General features: G+C 35.8%; 1 protein-coding gene across 1 annotated transcript in view; it reads left to right on the plus strand.

Annotated features, from left to right (window-relative positions):
• Grik2 (glutamate ionotropic receptor kainate type subunit 2) overlaps positions 1 to 22,239 on the plus strand; it is a 664,108-nt gene that overhangs the window by 446,441 nt on the left and 195,428 nt on the right. The window contains exon 10 of the mRNA XM_051164424.1: positions 19,541 to 19,747. Coding sequence (XP_051020381.1) covers positions 19,541 to 19,747 — 207 coding nt within the window. The remainder of the gene's footprint in view (positions 1 to 19,540; positions 19,748 to 22,239) is intronic.

Raw genomic sequence — 22,239 nt, forward strand, 5'->3', positions numbered from 1 at the left:
TGCCAAATTAAAAAGCTTAGATATGAATCATGTGCATACCACTATTAGTTTATTTCCTTTGATTAAGTTGCTGTAATTAAAAAGTGAGGGTTAAAATAATGTATAAATTGAAATTTCTTTGCATCACAGAAAAAATTTGTAAAATATAGCACAGCCCTTTGAACAAAATTATCAATAAGTAATTTAATAGATACAAATTAAAGTAAAAATTGAGTGCAATAAGCAAAGCTATCATTTTCTGCTTTCCACTTAGGCACTGTGATTTATATATTAACATTTTTCTCCTGTGAGGCACCATTTGTCATCTCCATTTGTGCTAGTGGAGTTCTTCCTAACCTTCTTCTCAATGGATCCTTTTTTGAACACTTTCTCTATTTACCTGACTGGTAGTCATTGCACAGTCTTCTTTTCTAATGGCATTTCCTGCGGGAAGTTTTATCTAATTACCTTTTTCTGTTAAAATGTGTTGCAGAAAACCAGGTGTAAAGTGGCTGAAGAGTGTCTCCTGACCTCTGCAATGTTTCTTTTAGATGTTCTCTACTCTCAGCAATCTTGGTGGGCTTTCTCCATCTCCAATCATGTTGGGTTTTTCTTCCAACTAAAGTTGAGTGCTAGATGTAAAAGTAACTTTTATTCACTAGGTGAAATTGTCATCTCAGGGCTTACTGCAAAGTTTACCTCTGCCTGGCTGGTTCAACTCAGATGTTCTGGCTAAACTCCTCTCAAATATGTTTGCCTTGATCTTGCTTTTCTCTGCTCCTCTTAGAATTGGTCCACTTGGGAGCAAACTCTTGAAATTTTTCTAATCTTCTTGTTCCTTCTTACTCTTTGGCTCTTTCTGTCTTCACCTGTGTCTAACTTGTTCTCTCTCTGCAACCTGTTTGTGTATAACTGTCTCTGTAAAACAGCCTATGGACTCCACAAACTAAACTGCCTCCCACTGAACTGGCACAGACTCAACTCCACTGTACTGATTCTCAACTGACTAACTGACTGACTTTCTTTCTGTACTGCTCTTAAATAGGCTCTCTTTCCTGGATAGTCTCATGAGAGTTGAACATATCCTCTCTCTGACCCATTTTATCACATTTTTATCTGATTGTTTACATTGCCTGCCCCTCAATTACACATCACTTTCAAAGTGCCTGCTTCCTTCTATAAACTAAACTTACCTTCATTATTTGAGATTAAAGGTATATCCTAAGGGCAAGTCTGCATTCCAGCTAGATCACATAGACCTAGAAGATCTTTGGATGTGTTCCCTTGCCAGATCAGCCATTTTACTCGATTAAAATTCCACAGGAGAGAAGCAGCTATATCACTAAGCAGAATATTTTCTTTGGAATTGTATGTAAAAGTAATTGCATCCTGAGGGGACAGCCCTAAGCACATGTACATGCAGGCATCATTAAATGTACTCAGCAGGTTAGATTCATATATATATATATATATATTGTGTGTGTGTGTAATGATAATTATAGTAGAAATTGTTATGAAATTTAAAGGGACTTTGGGAGATGTGGAAAATGTTGGAAAAAAGGGTGTGGTTGGAAAGGATATAAATACAGTACTCATGTATGAATTCTCAGGAAGTTAAGCAAATACAACAAATGTGATACTAGTTTGAATGATCAACAAGGACAGTGGCTGAAAGTTATTTCCTGAAGTCTATAAAAGAGGTATTTTTAATGGATGAGTATCTGGAGATCATCTCATTACTATTTTCCTGTAAGCTCAGGAACACAGCAAGGTTTGCAAAGCTCACATAAGTTCTGAGAAGTATGATGTCAGTTAGCATTTTGTTTTTATCTAATGTTTTTCCTATTACTATATGTGAACTTTTGTTATCTAGAACCAGAATAGAGCCAGTGTTAGAGCCTCCTTTATAAGAGCAGAAAACCTTCAAACACAAGTTGTTGCACTGAGTGAGTGAATTTATTCATTGTTGAAAGGCAAGCTGGTAATATCACATTATTCCTGTCTTTGAGAGGCTAGGCAGGGAACAACACATCAGAAGCCAGCCTGTGTCTAAAAACAAAATCAAATGCAAGCCCTATAAAACTGATCATTAAATTCTCTTTTCCAAACATATGACAATTACCCCTTCCTACACCACACCCTCTGTTTGCTATGTCCTTGAATTCACATTTTTAAAAAATTAAATTTTAAACAGTGAGAACAATAATGCTAAAAAGAGCATTGGAGAAAGCAGTTTCAACCCCCCTAGACTTTTCCTCCATATTTTCCCACTTGTCATTCTCAGGTAGATAACTTGGAATTTGTCTATGCAGACAACATTGAACTCACTACAGTTTTCCCATCTTCATTCTTAAATAAATATGAAAAATATCTTAAATTGAAAAAATAAGACTTTCACAAAGATGACATGAGAGCATGAGAGATGGTGGCTGTGGCTTTCTGTAGGACCCTTCACACAAGCTTTTACCAATTCCACAATAACTTAGCTAGAAGATTATATTTAACACTATAAATTCTACTATTTAAGCCTTGATTCCTTAGATCAACGTATATGGGGGCAAACTGAAGGCTTCCATGTATTACTCCAACTATAAAAATTGTGATAAATTTTTATTCATATATGGTGAGGACTAAGCTCGAGATTCATAGGCTATTTCCTGCGATGTTGTTGTACTGGCTGTTTTCCTAGAGACCCTCTCTGTAGGCTCTCCTGCTCCTTTGGCAAAGGTACTGTGTTTGTCATTTCATCTCCATAACAACTACTGTTGCATTTGTGGCATTTATTCAATGATTGCTAATGAAGCAATGTTTTATTAGACAGATACTAATAAGATTCTGTGTGTTTAATTTTGTAGAATAATCAAAGGGAAAATATTCCTTAACTGAGATTAAAATATTTTATGTTCATTTTTCAGCATGGGGTTTCAAATTTGTGTATCTACATGTATCTTGTCAAAAAAAAAAAAAACCTAAAGTTGCATGCTTTAGAAGAACATGGTAATTTATTAATAATCTTTGGGAATATTTTTATAAGGTAGTAATTGTTATAAGCCAGATGTTTGCATCCTAAGTTACAAATTTGTCAAATGACAATATATCTTACTATTGATAATTTTTAAAAATTTCCTTTTACTCATGTCACAAATCAAGAGTTCTTTTTTTTTTCCGAGACAGGGTTTCTCTGTGTAGCCTTGGCTGTCCTCTCCTGGACATGCTTTGTAGACCAGGCTGGCCTTGAATTTACAGCGATCTGCCTGCCTCTGCCTTCCAAGTACTGGGATTAAAGGTGTGTGCCACCACGCCCGGCTAAATGAAGAGTTCTTAAGTTCAAATTTGCCTGCTACTTGAATGGGACAGGCCATGGTCACGTTCTGCTTTCTCTCCTTGACATCTTATAACTACTTGGGTTTTTACACTCTTAAAAACTTAGTTTTCTCTCGTATTATTTGTGAAAGTGTTCTGATTGAGAAAAGTGATAGAATGTAAATATATTTGCTATACATCTCAGAAATGGGAAGGATATATAAGCTGTTAGTCTATATGTAAACACATTATAATTATCATTAAAATTTTAATTGCTCCATGAGAATGCAATATTTTAGAAGTTTTCTGATCAGCCTTACATAAAATTATGAGTCTATATTCAATTATTACAGAATCTTAATACAGAATCAATGAATCATTCCAAATGCTTTGATATTTCATGTGTAAGTGGGTTTTCAGTTGTTGACACTTATCTCAAGTTAAACGTCTTTTGATTATAAGATGAATTTAGAAACATACTGGGTTACATGAATATTACTTCCAATTTTTCCAAGTACGTGATCTGTAGGAGAGAATATTACCTACGCAAGAGTATCAGAATCTCCTAAATGTGCACATACTGCTGTCTATCAACAAATATACTTGATAGAAACACTTCTTTTCTGATGATTAATAGAGCGACATAGGGGGCTGGAAAGATGGCTCTACAGTTAGAAGCACAAGATGCTATTCCAGAGGATCTAGGTTCCATTCCCAGCACAACTGACTAATTCCAGTTCTAGGGAATCTGAACCCTCTCACAGACATACAGGCAGGCAAAGCAAAACACCAATGCACATAAAATAAAATAAATGAAGCAACATAGGCATATAAATAATATTGATATGATAAATAGAAATTTCATGTTATTTCCTGATTTGAATCAAGAAATATATTTTTGCCTTATAGAAATTTATATCTTCATAGGGCAATTTTTTTCTCTTATATTCTTTCCTAGGCCAAAGATGAATACTTAAAGTTCTTAGGAATTTAATTCATCATTATTTACATATGGTAACTAGTTTAGTCTTACAAGTATTATACATTTCATAACAAAAATTAATTTTAATTTTAAGTTCCCCTTCTTTTGAGTAGTATGGGATGACAACCATTTCAGGGAGCCCCCACTTGGAAAAGAAATTGAACACCAGATAAGAGCTGAGAAACATATAGGTTATAGATTTTTAAAAGGTATTAGAAGTTTTATCTTATTTAAATAAAACTTTCTGTTCCTTTCAACCTTAAAAATTATTTCACTTCTTCAGGCATTCATTTTAGTTTCATTCTGTGCCAACGTCCAACCTAATGCAGATAAAAATATATGAGCTATTGGTGGGTTCCTTAAAATTGGACTCTTCAGTGGAAATACCGAAAAATCCTTATTGCCCATGTCAAGAGAATGAAGTGCCTTTACTTCCAGCAAATGCTGATGTGCAGATATGAGAGCATATGAGAATCGGTAAACTTGCCCAGAAGAGTTTTATCATATTATTCATTGGACTTGGAGTGTGATACAGTAATTGCTTGTGGTACAATATTTCTTCCTTTTACATGGGTTATTATTTATCCATATGCCATGTGAAACAGAGAGAATTTAAAGGAGAGTCATAACTTGATATAAAGCTATCTCTGACACAGTATAGCTGGAATAGGAATCATAGATGGAAAACGATGTCTTCCTTAATCAGAATTAAATATGAGAGCAGTAACACTTGACATTGTGGAGAACATAAATACTAACACTGGAACTTATATGTGGCCTAAATTTTTTCTCTAGTGCTGTGCAAAGATGTTAAAAAGTTTTGCATCACTAAGGATCAATAATCTTATTTTCCTATGACATTAGTTTTCTTATTGGCTTGTAGATAGATTAAAATTAAATTAGTAGGTAGAATAGCCAGTTGGAAAATTGGATGAATATGATTAAATTGCATAAAACTTCTGAAATTTTGCTACTTTAATTTCTTATGTGTATCCTTTATATACCTTACATACTTCAAATTTATCATTAATATTTACATTTTTCTAGCACATCTAAAATATTCATTTTCTTTGGAAAGGCATATCATTAATATTTTGAAACAAAAATACAAAATAGTACCAATTATGAAATAATTGTAACAGTGGAAACAGAAATAATTATTGGTTACTACTTCAACCTGATGAATAATGTGTTATTTTCACAAAATATTAAAACACATTTATGTTTAAAAAAAATGATGTCTTCTTGTTCTAGAAATGGTATTAATTTGCCATGTTAACATTCATAATCTGTATTATGTGTTTATTGCTTACTCTTTTCCGCAATGATGTCTTGATTATACTGTTCAATAAATAATAAGATTTTGCATTTAGTATAGGCCAATGTCTATTCCTAGTTGATTAAAAAATCATAAAGCAGCGCAACATGTATTCAGTTTTATAATGAGTTATATATGATTATGCATTCCCATGAAGTGTAGAAGTGATTATAAAAAATAAGTTAATGCAAAGACGTGTTCTTAAGTATTCTAAGAATCTAAGTAACTAGTGGATGTTGATCTTGGGCAAAAATTAAAAAAAAAAACACTGTTTCAGTTTGCCTTCTGTAAAATAAAATGATAATGCCACTAATATGTAGTAATTATGTGAAATAAATAATTAAGGAACTTATAGCCAAATCAAACATCACAGTAAGTGCATAGAAAAATGTCAGCTAGCATTATTACTTAGTGCATAGAACTTAAATTATCTACTCCATGCCTATAGAAAAAAAATCCAACAAAACACCATCTATTTATATTCATATAAAATGAAAATTAAAATCCAAGTATAATTTCTGTAAAATTAGTCTACTATACTTACACAATTCATTTTACTACCATTCTAACCACACAGAATACTTAGATTATTCTCTCCTGTACTGGGAATTGTGACTTTCTCCCCTAAATACTAATCTCCTTTTATATGGTTTCATGAACTGTGGATTTGTTAGTACAATTCTGTAACCAAGTAGAAGCATTTATATATCTCAGAAGTTTTTAATATTTTTCATCTGGTTTTGAAAACATTGTTTTACTTGTTGACTAGACCTTTGATTGCATCAGGCCGCTGAAGTAGTCATTTAATTTGTAAACCGCTTATCTGTCAGGAAGCGACTGATTCCTCTGAAACAAAGTTTTTTTTGCCATATAAGATTTCAATATGTACTGTGTATTAATATTTGTGTGTATAGACTAAATATTATGTACAACTAAACAATGTGACACATGTTTATAAATATTTAAAGGTGGTTGGGGAGCTGAAGAAAGAAACAGTTAAATACGACCAGAATAGGAATGCACAGTTGGAAAGGTGGTATTAGGCTTTCTATTGAAGACTGGAAGTCTCATAGATAAAAGGGGTTCATCAGCACTTTTTTCTTTAACATTTGGCACAGGAAAGCCACGGAAAAATATGTCCTATGGTGGAAAGATCCACACACACCTGCCACATTTGTAGTAATCTATTTGCCTGTAAAGAATACATTTTAAATATGATCTTATGATAAATATAAAGTTGACCATATTGTAGAAGTCAGCTTAATGCAGAGTAAACACAAGTATCTAACTCTGTGAATACCTACAGGATAACTGCAGATTCTTAACTGTTTTAACTAATTTTGCACAAAAATATATACATTAGGATTTCTTTCAAATAATCAATTGGTGTTCAAAACAACAGAGAAAAGCTGAAGAAATACTTTCATAAAATTAAAAATGATACAACACATTTATGCTACTTTGTCTATTTTTAGCTGTCCACAGTTGCTTTGAGACCTGTGAAATATATTTAGTTTCACCAGACATTTAAGTGATAACTAAGAAACTGCCCTTATAGAACGCTGTTGAAGTTTTTGAAGCCATGTTCAACATCATAGGTTATCAGGAAATCCAAACTGAAACTATAGTGAGATGTCACAACACAATGATAATGTCCAAAGTCCACAACTGACCATACATAACTATGACATGTATTGATGAAGAATAGCACAAGACTCAAAATATTTCCACTGCATTGAAGAGTACTATTGTGAAACATAGCATTCCCTTTGCAAAGATACAACTTTCATGTTCCTTGGTATTTGCTCAAATTAAGCGCACAGTTATGTGTTAACATCTAACACCAGATCTGGAATATATATATATATATATATATATATATATATATATATATATATATATATATATATATATATATATATATACACACACACACACATATATATATGTATTGCAGCTTTCTAGATCATTCAAAGAACTTTAGTTTATTTAGCAATTAAATGGACAAATAATTGAGGACATATGAAAAATACAATATTATTGAGCCAAAAATACAATGTTATTGAGCCATAAGAGGAAATGAGTTATGAAACCAAAAGGACATGAAGGAATATAGAGAAAAGTTTGGAATTTTGGTTTCTTTAAAAACACATAGATATTATAAGAATTAGTTTCTGTTTCAATCCCAGGTATGGTGATTTAGGGCTACGTGGGACTGTCTTCAGCAACTAACTGATTTGCCTCATGCTCTAGAAGAAGCATGGGCTTGCTAGCTGCAGATGATATCTGTAACTGTATGATGTTTGGAATTCTGGGAACTTTTCAGAGGGTATATAAATGAAATGTCCCAGAGAAGAAGAATTGGTAGTTATTGGTCTTTTAGGGATGTTGGTTTTCATTTGTTAGAGTCAATTGGGACAAGGAAGAAACAAACAAACAAATCAAAAAAGAAGAAGAAAGAAATTATATTCAGACATTTTCCTAATAATGCTCTATCCTTTTTTCTCTCCTATTTAGTGTTAAGGAATGAAACCAGAAGAATAAATGGTAGAAAAAAGAAGAATTCATGAAGTAGTAAAGATTGAGGGATTTTCCTAGTTCCCCTCTCATTGTTTCTATCTTTTTTCTTTCTTTATATATATATATGTTACATCTCAATGGTTATCCCATCCCTTGTATCCTCCCATTCCTCCCTCCCTCCCACTTTCCCCCTACTCCTCTCCCCTATGACTAATTTTATTAATTTATTCAGATTACAACTTGACTGTTATCCCATCCCTTGTATCCTCCCATTCCTCCGTCCTTCCTGCTTTCACCCTATTCCCCTCCGCTAGGTCTTAGACCGAGGGGGGTCTCCTCCCCCACTATATGGTCATAGGCTATCAAGTCTCATTTGGTAGCCTACTTATTCTTTCTTTGAGTTCCCTCAGGCCTCCTCATCAATGGGAGGTGGTCAAATATGGGGCACCAGAGTTCATTTCAGAGTCAGTCCCTGCTTTTCACTTAACTGTGGAGAATGTCCTGTCTATTGGCTAGATCTGAGTTGAGGTTCGATGTTTACTACTTGTATTGTCCTTGGTTACTGCAATAGTTTGAGCAGACACCCTGGGCCCCAATCCACCTGTCAAGCTGTTCTCTTTGTAAGTTTCCACATCTCTTATATTATCCAGTGTTAGGGCCTATCCAGTGTTAAGGTATAAAATGGGGGAAGGGTTAAAGGGTAGGAAAAAGAAGAACACACAAAGTAGCAAATGTCAGCTACAGAGAAATCCCAATGGCATACTGTCAAATGATGTAAAACTCATCTGAAAAGATTACACACTTTGTTTTTAATTTATTTATAACTCTGGTAAAGGCAAAATGTGCAGATATTAAAATCATTTATGCTTGACATGAGTTAGAAGAGAGAAGATAGCCAAAGAAATAACATATACTGTATTAATACCAACTGCTCCTAAATATATACCAGAGTGTGAATTCTATTTGAATTTAGCAAGAGTAGACACATTCAATGTGTGTTGACTACAGACTTTCTTTGTACCTAGGCATATATATTAATACTGATTTCTGTATTAGAGATTCTCAGGGATTGACTTCGGAAGTTTCTCACTCTCAAGATGTTCAATATTCCTCCCTCCCCTGAATTGTATGTTATTTTAAACACAAGAATGTTTATTCTTTTCATGAGTTCTCCTATGTCATATTGATCTCGATGCCTTCTACTTCCGATGCTCTTGACCTGAAACTTATTTTCAAAATTTTAAACACCTTGCCTCCTTTTCCTAATTTAGCATGTGTTTTATGTTCTACCTGCTAAGTAAAGGCTTCAAGAAAGAAATCAATTTTGCCTTGTGTTCTCTTGTTTTGCAAGTACCTTACAGCTTTTCTCTATGCTATTCACCTGTTTTACTTCCCTTCATTACTAACCTTCATCTTAAGTTCAGTGATCCATTTAAGTATTTTTTAAACATTTTTAAAAATTTTTACATATAGATTTATATTATTCACGTATATATAATAAACTACCTGTAGCAAGAAGAACCACAAAGCAACCAGGAATCATATAAATGTTACATTCTTAGTATTTTGGCTATTTGTATTTGACAGCCTTAAAGAAAACATCTTTCCTATCATGGTGCATCTAAATTCTGAATGTAAATCAATCTCCATCACATTTTTTCATAATCAACTTAAAAGAGCTATCTAGACCTTGAAATACCCTAAACAACTAAGTTTCATTGTAAAACTGAGCTACCAGGTCTTCAACTCCATCAGAGACTTAAGAAGGAATATACTTGATTACATCAGTATACCAGGAGTGCAGGTTAGTAGCTTTCCAAATGAGAAGATGACAAAGATAATTTGCTACCTGAATAGTCACCCAATGTTCTCTGTTATGTTGCAGCGTTTTCTTCAGCCTTCTGGCCCAATATATCTGACAGGCATATTTGTAAGGCAGGAACTATTGAGGACTTGCTTGCCCTGTCTTGGGAGAGTTAGGCGGTTGACTCTGCCTGCATCCAAACTTGCCCTTTTTTAGACAGAATTCTGTCTATGGTAGAAAGGAGGACATTTTGCTGAGTGTCTTGTTTGCCATATTTGGAGCCATCTCCATAAGGAGGTTCTTTGATGCTCATCATCCTCTTTGAGTTAGTCTGTGCGTTGTCAGAAATTAACCTGTCTCATTGTCAGCGAATCTTTAAAATAATAAAAACATTTTAAAATGCCATATTCTGCATGTCTTTGAGGTTTTTGAAGACCTTATCTAACTATCCTACCTTATATTTCTATAGAATCATATCTATCTGTCACACCTACGATGTATATTGTTGTGATAAAAGTAGATCAACAGTTGGCATGACCATCATCTGATCAGCTCATAATCAACTTGTATAACTTATTTATCCTCAACTCTCAACACCCTGCAATAGCACTTTCAACATATTGGAAATAAACCTTGTATTATTATTGAGTTATATGGGTACAATACCTCATATTAGAGTAATATATATGTATATATATACATATATACATATATATATAGTGTAAAGAATAAACATTTATTTAAATTCTATACCACTGGATCTAGAATTAAACTTATTTTGCATCTATATTAAAATTCTATACCAGTGAAATAAAAATAACCTAGGATTTTACAATTGAGGCATTAAGTTGAGTAGTATATTCACTAATTTACTTTTTGTTTCATATTTCTATATTCCTCCCTTCTATATTTTCAACCCCTATCTCCAAACCTAAGAATGTAAGATAAGGGAAAAGAGAGATGTCTCTGAGTCTAACCTTGTTTTCTTTCTAAATAAGAGCAATAACAACTTGTAGCCCACTCCCATTTATAGAAACCCTCTATTGCCTAAGAAAGCAGCCAAACACCTACCTGATCTCCCTATACTCACTGATTAGTCACAAACACTACCTAGTAGGGACCCAAATAAAATTGGGGAAATGGCTAAACAAGCTAGGATCCGCATTTGTTGTCCAGTTTCTAAATGTTCAGAACTTCCAGGTTTAATTAGAATCCTAGGTAGGACAATCTGAAATGCTATACCAATTGAGATTGGAAGCTTTCTTTGAAAGTGTCTTGGGAGCTGTCTTGTCTGATGAGGAACAGCAATTGAAACACTTGGTGGTGGAACATGAAGGATGCATGTTGTCAATGTCTAGCATGCTTCTATGAATGCATCCTATCAGGTCTGATCCAACCTCAGTGTACAGTGTCCAAGCATATAATTTCTCACAAATATTGTACAGTCCTAAGTAAGTGTATAAGTGTATAAAGAGTGCAAGATGCACAGAACAATTAAGGCTTGTTTTCTGCTTTTAATATGAGCAGAAAAAAAAGACATCTGTAAATCTTCATTCATACCATATGAAGAATGGCATCTAATAGTAATACATAGAGGTTCTTTTGTCAACAGAAGCATTGCCTATGCCTAGACATTCATGTCACAGCCAACCTCAGAGCTAGTCTCATATGCTAAGATTAGCAATATAAGTTAGCTGCTTTTTCTGCAGCTTAAATTCTTTACATCCTGATTATATTCCCTCCCCTTATTTCCTCCTGATCCCCACTCCATCCATCATGCCCTCTCCATCTGTCCCTCAGTACTCAGAAAGGCAAGCTCTCTTCCCCTAACATCTGACCTCAGCCTATCAAGTCTCCTCTGTACTACTGGTAACCTTTGCCTCTGTACCCTGGCAAAGCCATCTTGCCAGGTTTAAAGCGATCTAAGTCTGGTGGCCAGAGTGCGTGTTCAAAGTAGTCCCTACACTCCACACATGAGATCCACAAGGAGACTGTGCTACTACATCTGAGCAATGGGTCTAGGTCCACATCACACATGGTCTTTGTTTGATGTTTCAGTCTCTGTGCTGTAGTGGAGTTATCCTGTATTATGTGGCTAATGTCTGATTATAAGTGAGTATATACCATGCGTGTCTTTCTGAGTCTGGGTTACCTACCTCAGGATGATCTTTTCCATTTCTATCTATTTGAATGCTCATTTCAAGATGTCCTTGTTTTTAATAGCTGATTATTATTCCAGGTTAAAATGTACTACAGTTTCTTTATCCATTTTCAGTTGAGGGACATCTAAGTTGTTTCCAGATTCTGGCTATCACAAATGATGCCTCTATGAACATTGTTGATCAAATGTCCTTGTGTATGGTAGAACATCTTTTGGGTATATTCCCAGGAGTGGTATGTCTAGGTTGAGGTAGAGTTATTCCCAATTTCCTAAGAAAGCACCAGATTTATTTCCAAAGTGGCTGTACAAGTTTGCACTCCCACCAGCAATGGAGGAGTGCTCCCATTTCTCCACATCCTCACGAGGATGTGCTGTCACCTGTATAGGATGGAATCTCAGAGTTGTTTTGAGTTGTACTACCTTGACAACTAGCAAAGATCAGCATTTCTTTAAGTGTTTCTCTGCCATTTGATATTCCTCTGTTGCAAACTCTTTGTTTAGTTCTGTGCCCCATTTTTTAATTGGATTATTTGGTTTGGTGGTGTTTAATTTCTTGAGTTCTTTATATACTTTGGATATTAGCTATTGGTCAGATGTTGGGTTGATGGAGATCTTTTCCCAGTGTCTAGGCTGTCATTTTGTTCCATTGACAGTTTCCTTTGCCTTACAGAAGCTTCTCAGTTTCATACGGTCCCATTTATTAGTGGTTGATCTTAGGGCCTGAGCTGTGGGTATTCTGTTCAGGAAGTCGTCTCCTATGTCGATGAGATCAAGGCTCTTCCCCACTTTTTCCTCTAACAGATTTAGTGTTTCTTATTTTATGTTGGGTCTTTAATCCATGTAGACTTTGGTTTTGTGAAGTGTGATAAATATGTATATATTTTCAGTTTTTCTGCATGTCACCATCCAGTTAGAACAGCATCATTTGTTGAAGATGCTATCTTTTTAAAAATTGTATGGTTTTGCCTTCTTTGTCAGCGATTAAGTGTCCATAGGTATGTGAGTTTATTTCTGGGTCTTCAGTTTGGTTCCTTTGATCCACCATCCTATTTCTATGCCAGTACCATACTGTTTTTATTACTGTTGGTCTATAGTACAACTTGAGATCAAGGATGATGATTCTACCAGATGATCTTTTATTATAGAGGATTGTTTCAGCTATTCTGGTTTTTTTCTATACGAAATTTAGAATTGATCTTTCAAGGTTGGAAAAAACTGTGTGGGTATTTTGATGGTAATTGCATTTGAATCTGTAGATTGCTTTTGGTAAGCTGGCCATTTTTACTATGTTGATTCACTCAATCCATGAGCATGGGCGATCTTCTGAAATCATCTTCAAATTCTTTTTTCAGAGATTTGAAGTGTTATTCATACAAATCTTTTACTTTCTTGGTAAGAGTTATACCAAAATACTTTATTGTAAAGGATGTTGTTTCCCTAACTTCTTTCTCAGTCTGTTTGCCACTTTCATATAGGAGCGATACTGAATTTTTTTTAGTTGATTTTTTATCCAACCACTTTGTGAAGGTGTTTATCAGCTATAAGAGTTCCTTAATAGAATTTTGGGGGTCACTTATGTATACTAATATATCATCTGCAAATATTGTTTGTTTGACTTCTTCTCTGATCTGTATCCCCTTGATCTTATTGCTCTAGCTAGAACGTTGAGTACTATATGGAAGAGATGCAGAGAGAGTTGGTGCCTTGACTTGTCCTTGATTTCAGTGGAACTGATTTATGTTTCTCTCCATTTTGTATGATGTTGGCTATAGGCTTGCTGTATATTGCATTTATTATGTTTAGGTACATGCCTTTTATCCCTGCTTTGTGCAGGACATTTAACATGAATGGGTGCTGGATTTCGTCAAATACTTCTTTGGCATCTAAGGAGATGATCTTGTGTTTTTTTTCCTTCAGTTTGTTTATATTATGAATTACATTGATAGATTTCCATATATTGAATAACCCCTAATGACTGGGATGAAGCCCACATGGTCATGTTGAATGATATTTTGATGTTTTCTTGAAATAGGGTGGACATATATTCTTGAGTATTTTCACAACAATGTTTATAAGTGAAATTGGTCTGAAATTTTCTTGCTTTGTTGAGTCTTTGGATGGTTTAGGTATCAAGGTGACTGTACTCTCATAGAATGAATTTGATAGTGTTCTTTCTGTTTCTATTATACGGAATCGTTTGAAGAGAATTGGTATTAGCTCTTCTCTGAAGGTCTGGAAGAATTCTGTGCTGAATTTCTATCATTGTCTCTATTTTCTAAGTTGTGATAGGTCTATTCAATTTGTTTACCTTGTCTTGATTCAATTTTGGTAGTTGGTAGTTATCAAGAAAATTATATATTATGTTTAGATTTGCAAATTGTGTCACATATAGGCTTTTGAAGTAGGACCTGATCATTCTTTGGATTGCTTCAGGGTCTGGTGTTATGTCCTCCTTTTCATTTATGACTTCCTTGATTTGAATATTCTCCCTCTACCTTTTAGTTAGTTTGGCTAAAGGTTTTTTAATCTTGTTGATTTTCTCAAAGAATCAGCTATTCATTGATTCTTTGAATTGTTTTCTTTGTTTCCAATTTATTGATTTTAGCCCTGACTTTGATGATTTCTAGCTGTCTACTTCTATTAGAGGTGTCTGCTTCTTTTTGTTCTAGAACTTTCAGATTTTGCTACTGTGGGATCTCTCCAGTTTCTTTATAAAGGTACTTGGTGCTTTGAACATTCCTGTCAGTGCTGCTTTAATTATGCCCCATAAATTTGGGTATGTTGTGTCTTCAGTTTCATTGAATTCTAGGAAGCTTTTAATTTCCATTTTCATTTCATCCTTTACACAGATGTCATTGAGTAGGGAGTTGTTCAGTTTCCATGAGTTTATATGCTTTTGGTTGTTTCTTTTGTTGTATAATTCCAGCTTTATTCCATGGCGGTTTAATAAGATGCAAAGGATTATTTCAATGTTCTTGTATCCAATGAGGTTTGCTTTGTGACCAAGAATATGATCAATTTTGGAAAATGTTCTGCGAGTTGCTGAAAAGAGAATGTATTCTTTTGTGTTTGGGTGAATTGTTATGTAGATATCAGTTAGGTCCATTTGTTTTATGATATCTATTAGTTTCCTTGTTTCTCCATTTAGTTTATGTCTAAATGATCTGTCTAGTGGAGAAAGAGGGGTGTTGAAGTCTCCTACTATTTATATGGGGCATTCGATGTGTGGCTTAAGCTTTAGTAACATTTCTTTTACAAATAAGGGTGCTCCTGTATTTGCGGCATATATCTTCAGAACTGAGACATCACCTTTGTGTATTTTTCCTTTGATGAACATGTAGTGGCCTTCCCCATCTCTGTTGATTAGGTTTGGTTGAAAGTCTATTTTATCAGAAACTAGCCTGGCTACTCCAACTTGCTCCTTGGGTTAATTTGCTTGGAATACTGTTTGCGACCCTTTACTCCGAGGTAATGTTCATCTTTATTGCTGAGGTGGGTTTCTTGTATACAGCATTATGATAGATCTTGTTTTTGCATCCATTCTGTTAGCCTGTGTCTTTACTGGGGAGTTGATGCCACTGATGTTGAGAGTTATTAATGACCAGCAGTTGTCAGTTTCTTTTGTTTTTTGTTTTTTTTTTCTTTCTTCTTTTTTTTTTTATTAATTTATTCTTGTTACATCTCAATGTTTATCCCATCCCTTGTATCCTCCCATTCCTCCCCCCCCCCCATTTTCCCATTATTCCTCTCCCCTATGACTGTTCCTGAGGGGGATTACGTCCCCCTATATATTCTCATAGGGTATCAAGTCTCTTCTTGGCTACTTGCTGTCCTTCCTCTGAGTGCTACCAGGTCTCCCCCTCCAGGGGACATGGTCAAATGTGAGGCACCAGACTACAAGTAGAACAATATGATAGGCAGATTTGGGCCCAGGGGTCCCGCTCAAACTAAGGCACCAGCCAAGGACAATACAGGAGGTAAACTTTAAACCCCTTCCCAGATCTAGCCAATGGTCAGAATATTCTCCACAGTTGAGTGGAGAGTGTGATACGACTTTCTCACGGGTTTCTTTTGTTTTGATGTTGCTCGTGGTAGAGTGTGTGTGTTTCTGTGTTTTGGATTTGTAAATATTATTGTGTGTGTGTAGTTAGCCTTCTTGAGTTGCAGTTTTCCTTCTATTACTTTCTGTATGGCTGGATTTCTGGTTAAGTACTGATTAAACTTGGTTTTGTCATGGAATATCTTGTCTTCTCCATCTATGATGATTGAAAGTTTTGCGGGGTACTATAGTCTGGCTTGGCACCTGTGGTCTCTTAATGTTGGCATGACTTCTGTCCAGGCCCTTCTAGCTTTCATAGTCTTTCTTGAGAAGTTAGGTGTAATCTGATGAGTTTGCCTCTATATGTGAATTGATCTTTTTATCCTGCACCTTTTAATAGTCTTTCTTTGTTCTGTAATTTAATGTTTTGATTATTATGTGGCTGGAGGATTATCTTTTCTGGTTGAATCTATTTGGAATTCTCTAAGTTTCTTATATGTTCTTGGGCATTTCTTCCTTTAGGTTGAGGAAGTTTTCTTCTATGATTTTGTTGAAAATGTTTTCTGGGCCTTGGAGCTTGGAGCCTTCTCCTTTTTCTATTCCTATTATTCTTAGATTTGGTCTTTTTAAAGTCTCCCAGATTTTTTTTTTGTGTGTGCCAGGAACTTTTTAGTTTTATCCTTTTTTTAAATTGATGTATCAATGACTTCAATAGTATCTTCCACAGTTGAGATTCTGTCCTCCATCTCTTGTATTCAGTCGGCATGACTGTGTCCGTCATTCTTGTTCTCTTTCCTATGCTTTCTGTCTCTAAGTTTGCCTCAGCTTGTGTTTTCTTTGTCAGTTCTAATTCCCTCTTTAGGTCTTGAATAGTCTTATTCATTTCTTTCTCCTATTTGATTGCACTTTCCTGCAATTTTTTTAAATAAGATTTATTCAATTCCTTCATTTGTTTGGATGGCTTTTCCATAATTCTTTATAGGATTTATTCAATTCCTTTACCTGGTTTAGTGTATTTTCCTGTGTTTGAGTGATTTATTTTCCTCTTTCAAATCTTCTATCATTTTCATCACTTCAGATTTAAACTCTTGTCCTTGTGTTTCATGGGTGTTCATATCTCCACGGCTTGCTGTGTTAGGATCACTGGTTTCCGGTGTTGTTATATGGCTCTGAGGTTTTTTGTTTTGTTTTGTTTTGTTTGCTAGTTTTCTTGTGCTGTCCTCTAGGCTTCTGGTTGTCTCTGACCTGTTAGCAGGCCTAGAGGTTCTTCCAATGATGTTACTGTTTGTACCTTACATTTGTGAGGCAGGTTGGGAGCAAGCAAAGAGAGCTCCAATCCTTAGGTTGCTTTCTAGGGCTCCCCAGAGTCCTCCTGAGAATGTCACACAGTGGATGTTAGAAAGTGCACTCAGCTCAGCTAGGTTGCCTGAATGTATCCCAATTGGGTCTGGCAAGAGAGGAGTGAGCTGATAGATTTCTAAACCTAAAGTTGCTAGGTGCCCTGAAGTCCTTTTCCAGATGGCAGGCCTCTGTCTATCTGCTGTGTTTCAGATGTGCTAGGTCAGTAAGCCTCTGGCTGAGAGAGGGAGATTGTTTCTCAAAGCTGTTTAAGAAACAGCAGCTAGTATAGGGTATGCCCAGCACAAGTCTCTGCTCTGTGACCTAGGTGGATCAGGCCAATAGGATGTAGGTGGGCAGGGTAAGATCAGAGCCAGAAGCTTCTAGCAGGATATGAGCTAATGAAGATTGTGGCCTGAGCAGGTCACTGTTTAGCTTGTTTGGTTTATATCTTAGCTGAGTCACAGCACTATGCTTCAGGAGGGCAGGTAGAGATTGACCCAGGCCCAAAATTGATCAGAGGACAGCAGCTAATGTAGATTGTGGCTTGAGTACCTCTCTCTTCAGCCTGTTTGCTTTGTGTCTTGTTTTATCTGAGCAGTATGCTTCAGGCAGGTGGGTGGAGACAGACCAAAGCCGGAACTTGCTCCTAAGATGGTGTGGAGAGCAGGGACTGACCTAAACATGAACTCTGGTGCCACCTATTTGACCACTTCCCCTTGGTGGGGAGATCTGGTGACACTCAGAGAAAGAGTAAGCAGGCTACCAGGAAGAGACCTGATAGACTGTGATCTTATAGTGGGGGACAAGGTCCCCTTCTGTCCATAAAACTAGGGGAGGGAAATAGAATGGAAGAGGGAGAGAGGGGGAATGGGAGGATACAAGTGAGGGGATTGCAATTGAGATGTAATCTGAATATATTACTTAAAAAAAAGATGGAGGCTAAGGTGGATTGTGGCTGGAACCTGGATTCAGCTATGCCCTCCACATGCCCTCTTGCGATGTTAGGGTTATGCTTATCTGCTTTGTGACCTAGCTAGGCTAGGCCAGCAAGCAGCTGGGGTGCTGAAAGGGATCAGAGTTTAAAAGTGTTTGGGTGTTCCACAGTTTCTCAGGAGGCAGCTAATGTCGATTGTGTCCAGTGCTAGGATACAGTTCTGCCTGTCTGCCACTCCCTGTTGTGGATCTGTCAAGCAGTAGAAGGGTGGTGAAAGCTCGAAGCTGCCTGCATAATCCACAGTCCCTCTTTCCCAGCTCTGGCAAGCAGCAGAAGGACACTGAATGCCCTACGCTGCATGGATAACCCACAGTCCTTCCCAATATGGTGGCTAATGTGGCCTGTCCCCAAGGATATTTCTATGGGTTAGCTGGGTTGCCCAAGGTCGGACCCATCCATGCCCTACACAGTGTAGATCCCTCTCACCTGGGAATGAGCAGCATTGGTGTTTTGTAGCTCTCAGTTTGGTCTTTAGTTCACTGTGTAGACCTTATTTTCCACTAATCAGATGCAATGGTTAGTAAAATTAAGTATTTAATATTGGCTACAGAATAAAGACCTTGGCTCAATGATCAAATGTCTTGGAGTCAAAATGTTTCTTCAGACTGTCTATGTTTTCGGAAAGCTGCTACACTTTTCCCTAAAACTTATTGTAGTACTTGCAAATTAATGGTTTTATGGCAAAGGATAAAATGAGATATAAGCATCTTCACCAATTCTACATAGTTAGCATGAATCAAGCAATTGTTTGTTCATTCGAAGATCTGAATGATTGAGTAAGTTGTATAATTCAAATTTGATTATTTTAATCATGTTAAAATCACATATTACATCACAAATTATAGTATTAGGCAGGCATATGATTAAACATGATGGACTTTAATAGTTAAATGTTGTCTTATAAGGCACAATAATTCCTTAAGTACTATCAATATCTCCTTTATTTATATTTCAAACTATGTTAAAAATAATCAAGAGAAAATTAAATTGATTTTTGTCCTAAATTAATGCAATGTTTTCTGTTTTGCAATCAAATCCATGGCTCTGATGCTGTTTCCTGGTTTACTCATATATCATTGTTTCATGTCTAATGTTACAGGAAGAACCCTATGTCTTGTTTAAGAAGTCTGACAAACCTCTTTATGGGAATGATCGATTTGAAGGCTACTGTATTGATCTCCTACGAGAGTTATCTACAATCCTTGGCTTTACATATGAAATTAGGCTTGTGGAAGATGGGAAATATGGAGCCCAGGATGATGTTAATGGACAATGGAATGGAATGGTTCGTGAACTAATCGATCATGTGAGTGACTATTTCCATTCTCTATCACTTTTGGAATATTGTTATATACTTCTAGACATCTTATTCCAAGCAGATATTTTTGTCATTTAAAAAAACAAATCTAAGAAGTTTCTGTATTCTTTTTTGAGAAAGATGTCTGCACTAAATTATTTGGTATTAAGTGGTTTGATATTTTCATATAGTTGGTGTTAATTTTATACTGTGATGTGATTCCCCAACAGTGAATTCTTTGTCTTCAGTGCTAACTTCTTAATCAACAAAGAACAAAAAATGTAATTTCTAAATATTTAATGTTTGTATGGAATACTTTAAGATAAGATCACTGAAGTGATTTATAAAAATAAGAACATAAACATACTAAATTATAAGAACAAACTCCTTGTTATCTCACTAAAGTCAGTATTCACCATTAACCTGTTTTCATTAACAACAACAAAAAAGGAATTCTTTATGAGCCAGCAAAGAACTATTTCAGAATTTTTCAGTTGACAGTTTTCTTTTTTCTTAAAATACTTATTTGTTCACATTATATCCTGATTGTAGCCTCCCTCCTCTACTTTCAGTCCCTGTCTCTTGCATACTCCTACTTCCATCCTCCCTTCTTTCAGAAGGGCAAGTCCCCATTGGTACCAGCCATCCCTGGCACATTAAGTGCCTGCAAAACTAGGTGCACCCTCTCCACCTTAGGCCAGAGAAGGCAGCCCAATTAGGGGAACAGGATCCAAAAGAAGGCATCAGAGTCATAGGAAGTACCCAACTCTAATTGTTGGGGGATCCACACGAAGACAAAGCTGTGCATCTGATACATATGTGCAGGGAGCCTAGGACCAGTCCATGCACGCTACTTGATTGGTGGTTCAGTCTTTGTGAGCCTCCAAAAGCCCAGGTTAGTTAACTCCATAGGTCTTCTTGTGGAGTCTTTGACCACTCCAGCTTCTTTAATCATCCCCCAGACTCTTCCATAGGACTTCTCAAGCTCTCTCTAATATTTGGCTGTGGGCCTCTTTTTCTGTTTCCATCAGCCTCTGCATGAAGCCTTTCAGAGGAGTTATTCTAGGCTTCTGTCTACAAGCATAACAGTAAGTTTAATAGTGTCAGGGATTGGTTCCCTCTCATTGAATGGGTCTTAAATAGGGCCTGTCTTTCTTTGGCCATTTCCTCAAACTTTGCTCCATCTTTGTCCCTGTATATTTTGTAGGCCGGCCAAATTTTGGGTTAAAGGTCTTGTGGGTGGGATAGTGTACTTATTCCTCCACTGGAATTCATGCATGGCTGCAAGAGATGGCTACTTCAGGCTCCATACTCCCCCACTGTTAGCAGTCTCAAATAGATACCCATAAACTTCCTGGGGCCTCCCCTATCCAGTTGACAATTTTAAATGAAATAGTTTTTTAATAAGGTTTTATGTGTAGAGTATAGTATTATATTTCATTTCATATAATTTGCATGGTAGCAGGCATACTACAACTAATAATACATGGTAGGTTTATTATTACTAAAGTAAGCATTACAAAAAGCAATGAAAATAATTTTCTTAAAAATTTACTGTGTTGCTAAGCCTGCTAGTATAGGGCTATAATCCCATGTACTTGAAAGCATGGGACAAATAGGAGAATCAAAAGTTCAAGACCAACTTAGGCTGCTTAGTGAGAACCTGTTTTAAAATAAAATGAAAAAAATGCAAAAGAAAGTTTGTGGAAAAGTGAAGTGGCAGTTGCCATCCCTATCACCTGATGATCTAGGATGGGTTGGTGAGGGTTGCTCCCTCCTCAGATGAACAGGGGGGATGGAGGAGGAGAGGAGTAGGAGAAGATTCCCTCCATTTTCTGCTAAAATTCTTTCAAACCCTGTCCACTCTTTTTGTGTTTCTTTCTTTCTTTTAAAAATACTTGCTCCACTGATTTTAATTAGGATTGTTTACATAGGCACAAATGCTTATTTATTGCAGGATGGACAGCTTATCTGTGGTGACACCATTAAAGAAGATGAAACCTGTCCCTTGCTTTCAGTCTACACATACACATTCAGCATGAGGGGGAGCCTCATAGACCCATGTCCTATCCATGATAGAAATCCCTCATCACTTACTATTAATGCTTGGCTAGTTATAGTTTTCTGCATTGATCGTTGCCCACTAACTTGCATGGTACATATTAGCAGCACCTTGATGTTATTACAATATAATAATTCTTTCCAAGAGAGGGGTGGCGAGAGGGAATTTTGCTTTGATTAGGAACTAAATAACAATAAAAATAAATTGTTAATATATTTAAAATCTTTTCACATTTTCCTTATTTTTTAGCATTTACTAAATAATATTTCGTTAAAGAAATTGTTTATCAAAAATTCTGTTTACATAGAACATTTGCACAGTATTTTAGAATCTAATGAAATATAATGTTATTTATTTACCTTGGAGACAAATATCAAATATTAAACTGTATTGTTACTCTCTATTTAAGGTTTATTATTACTATCAATTACTAATAGTA

The sequence above is a fragment of the Acomys russatus genome, chromosome 21 (assembly GCF_903995435.1).
Source record: "Acomys russatus chromosome 21, mAcoRus1.1, whole genome shotgun sequence".
Lineage (NCBI taxonomy): Eukaryota > Metazoa > Chordata > Mammalia > Rodentia > Muridae > Acomys > Acomys russatus.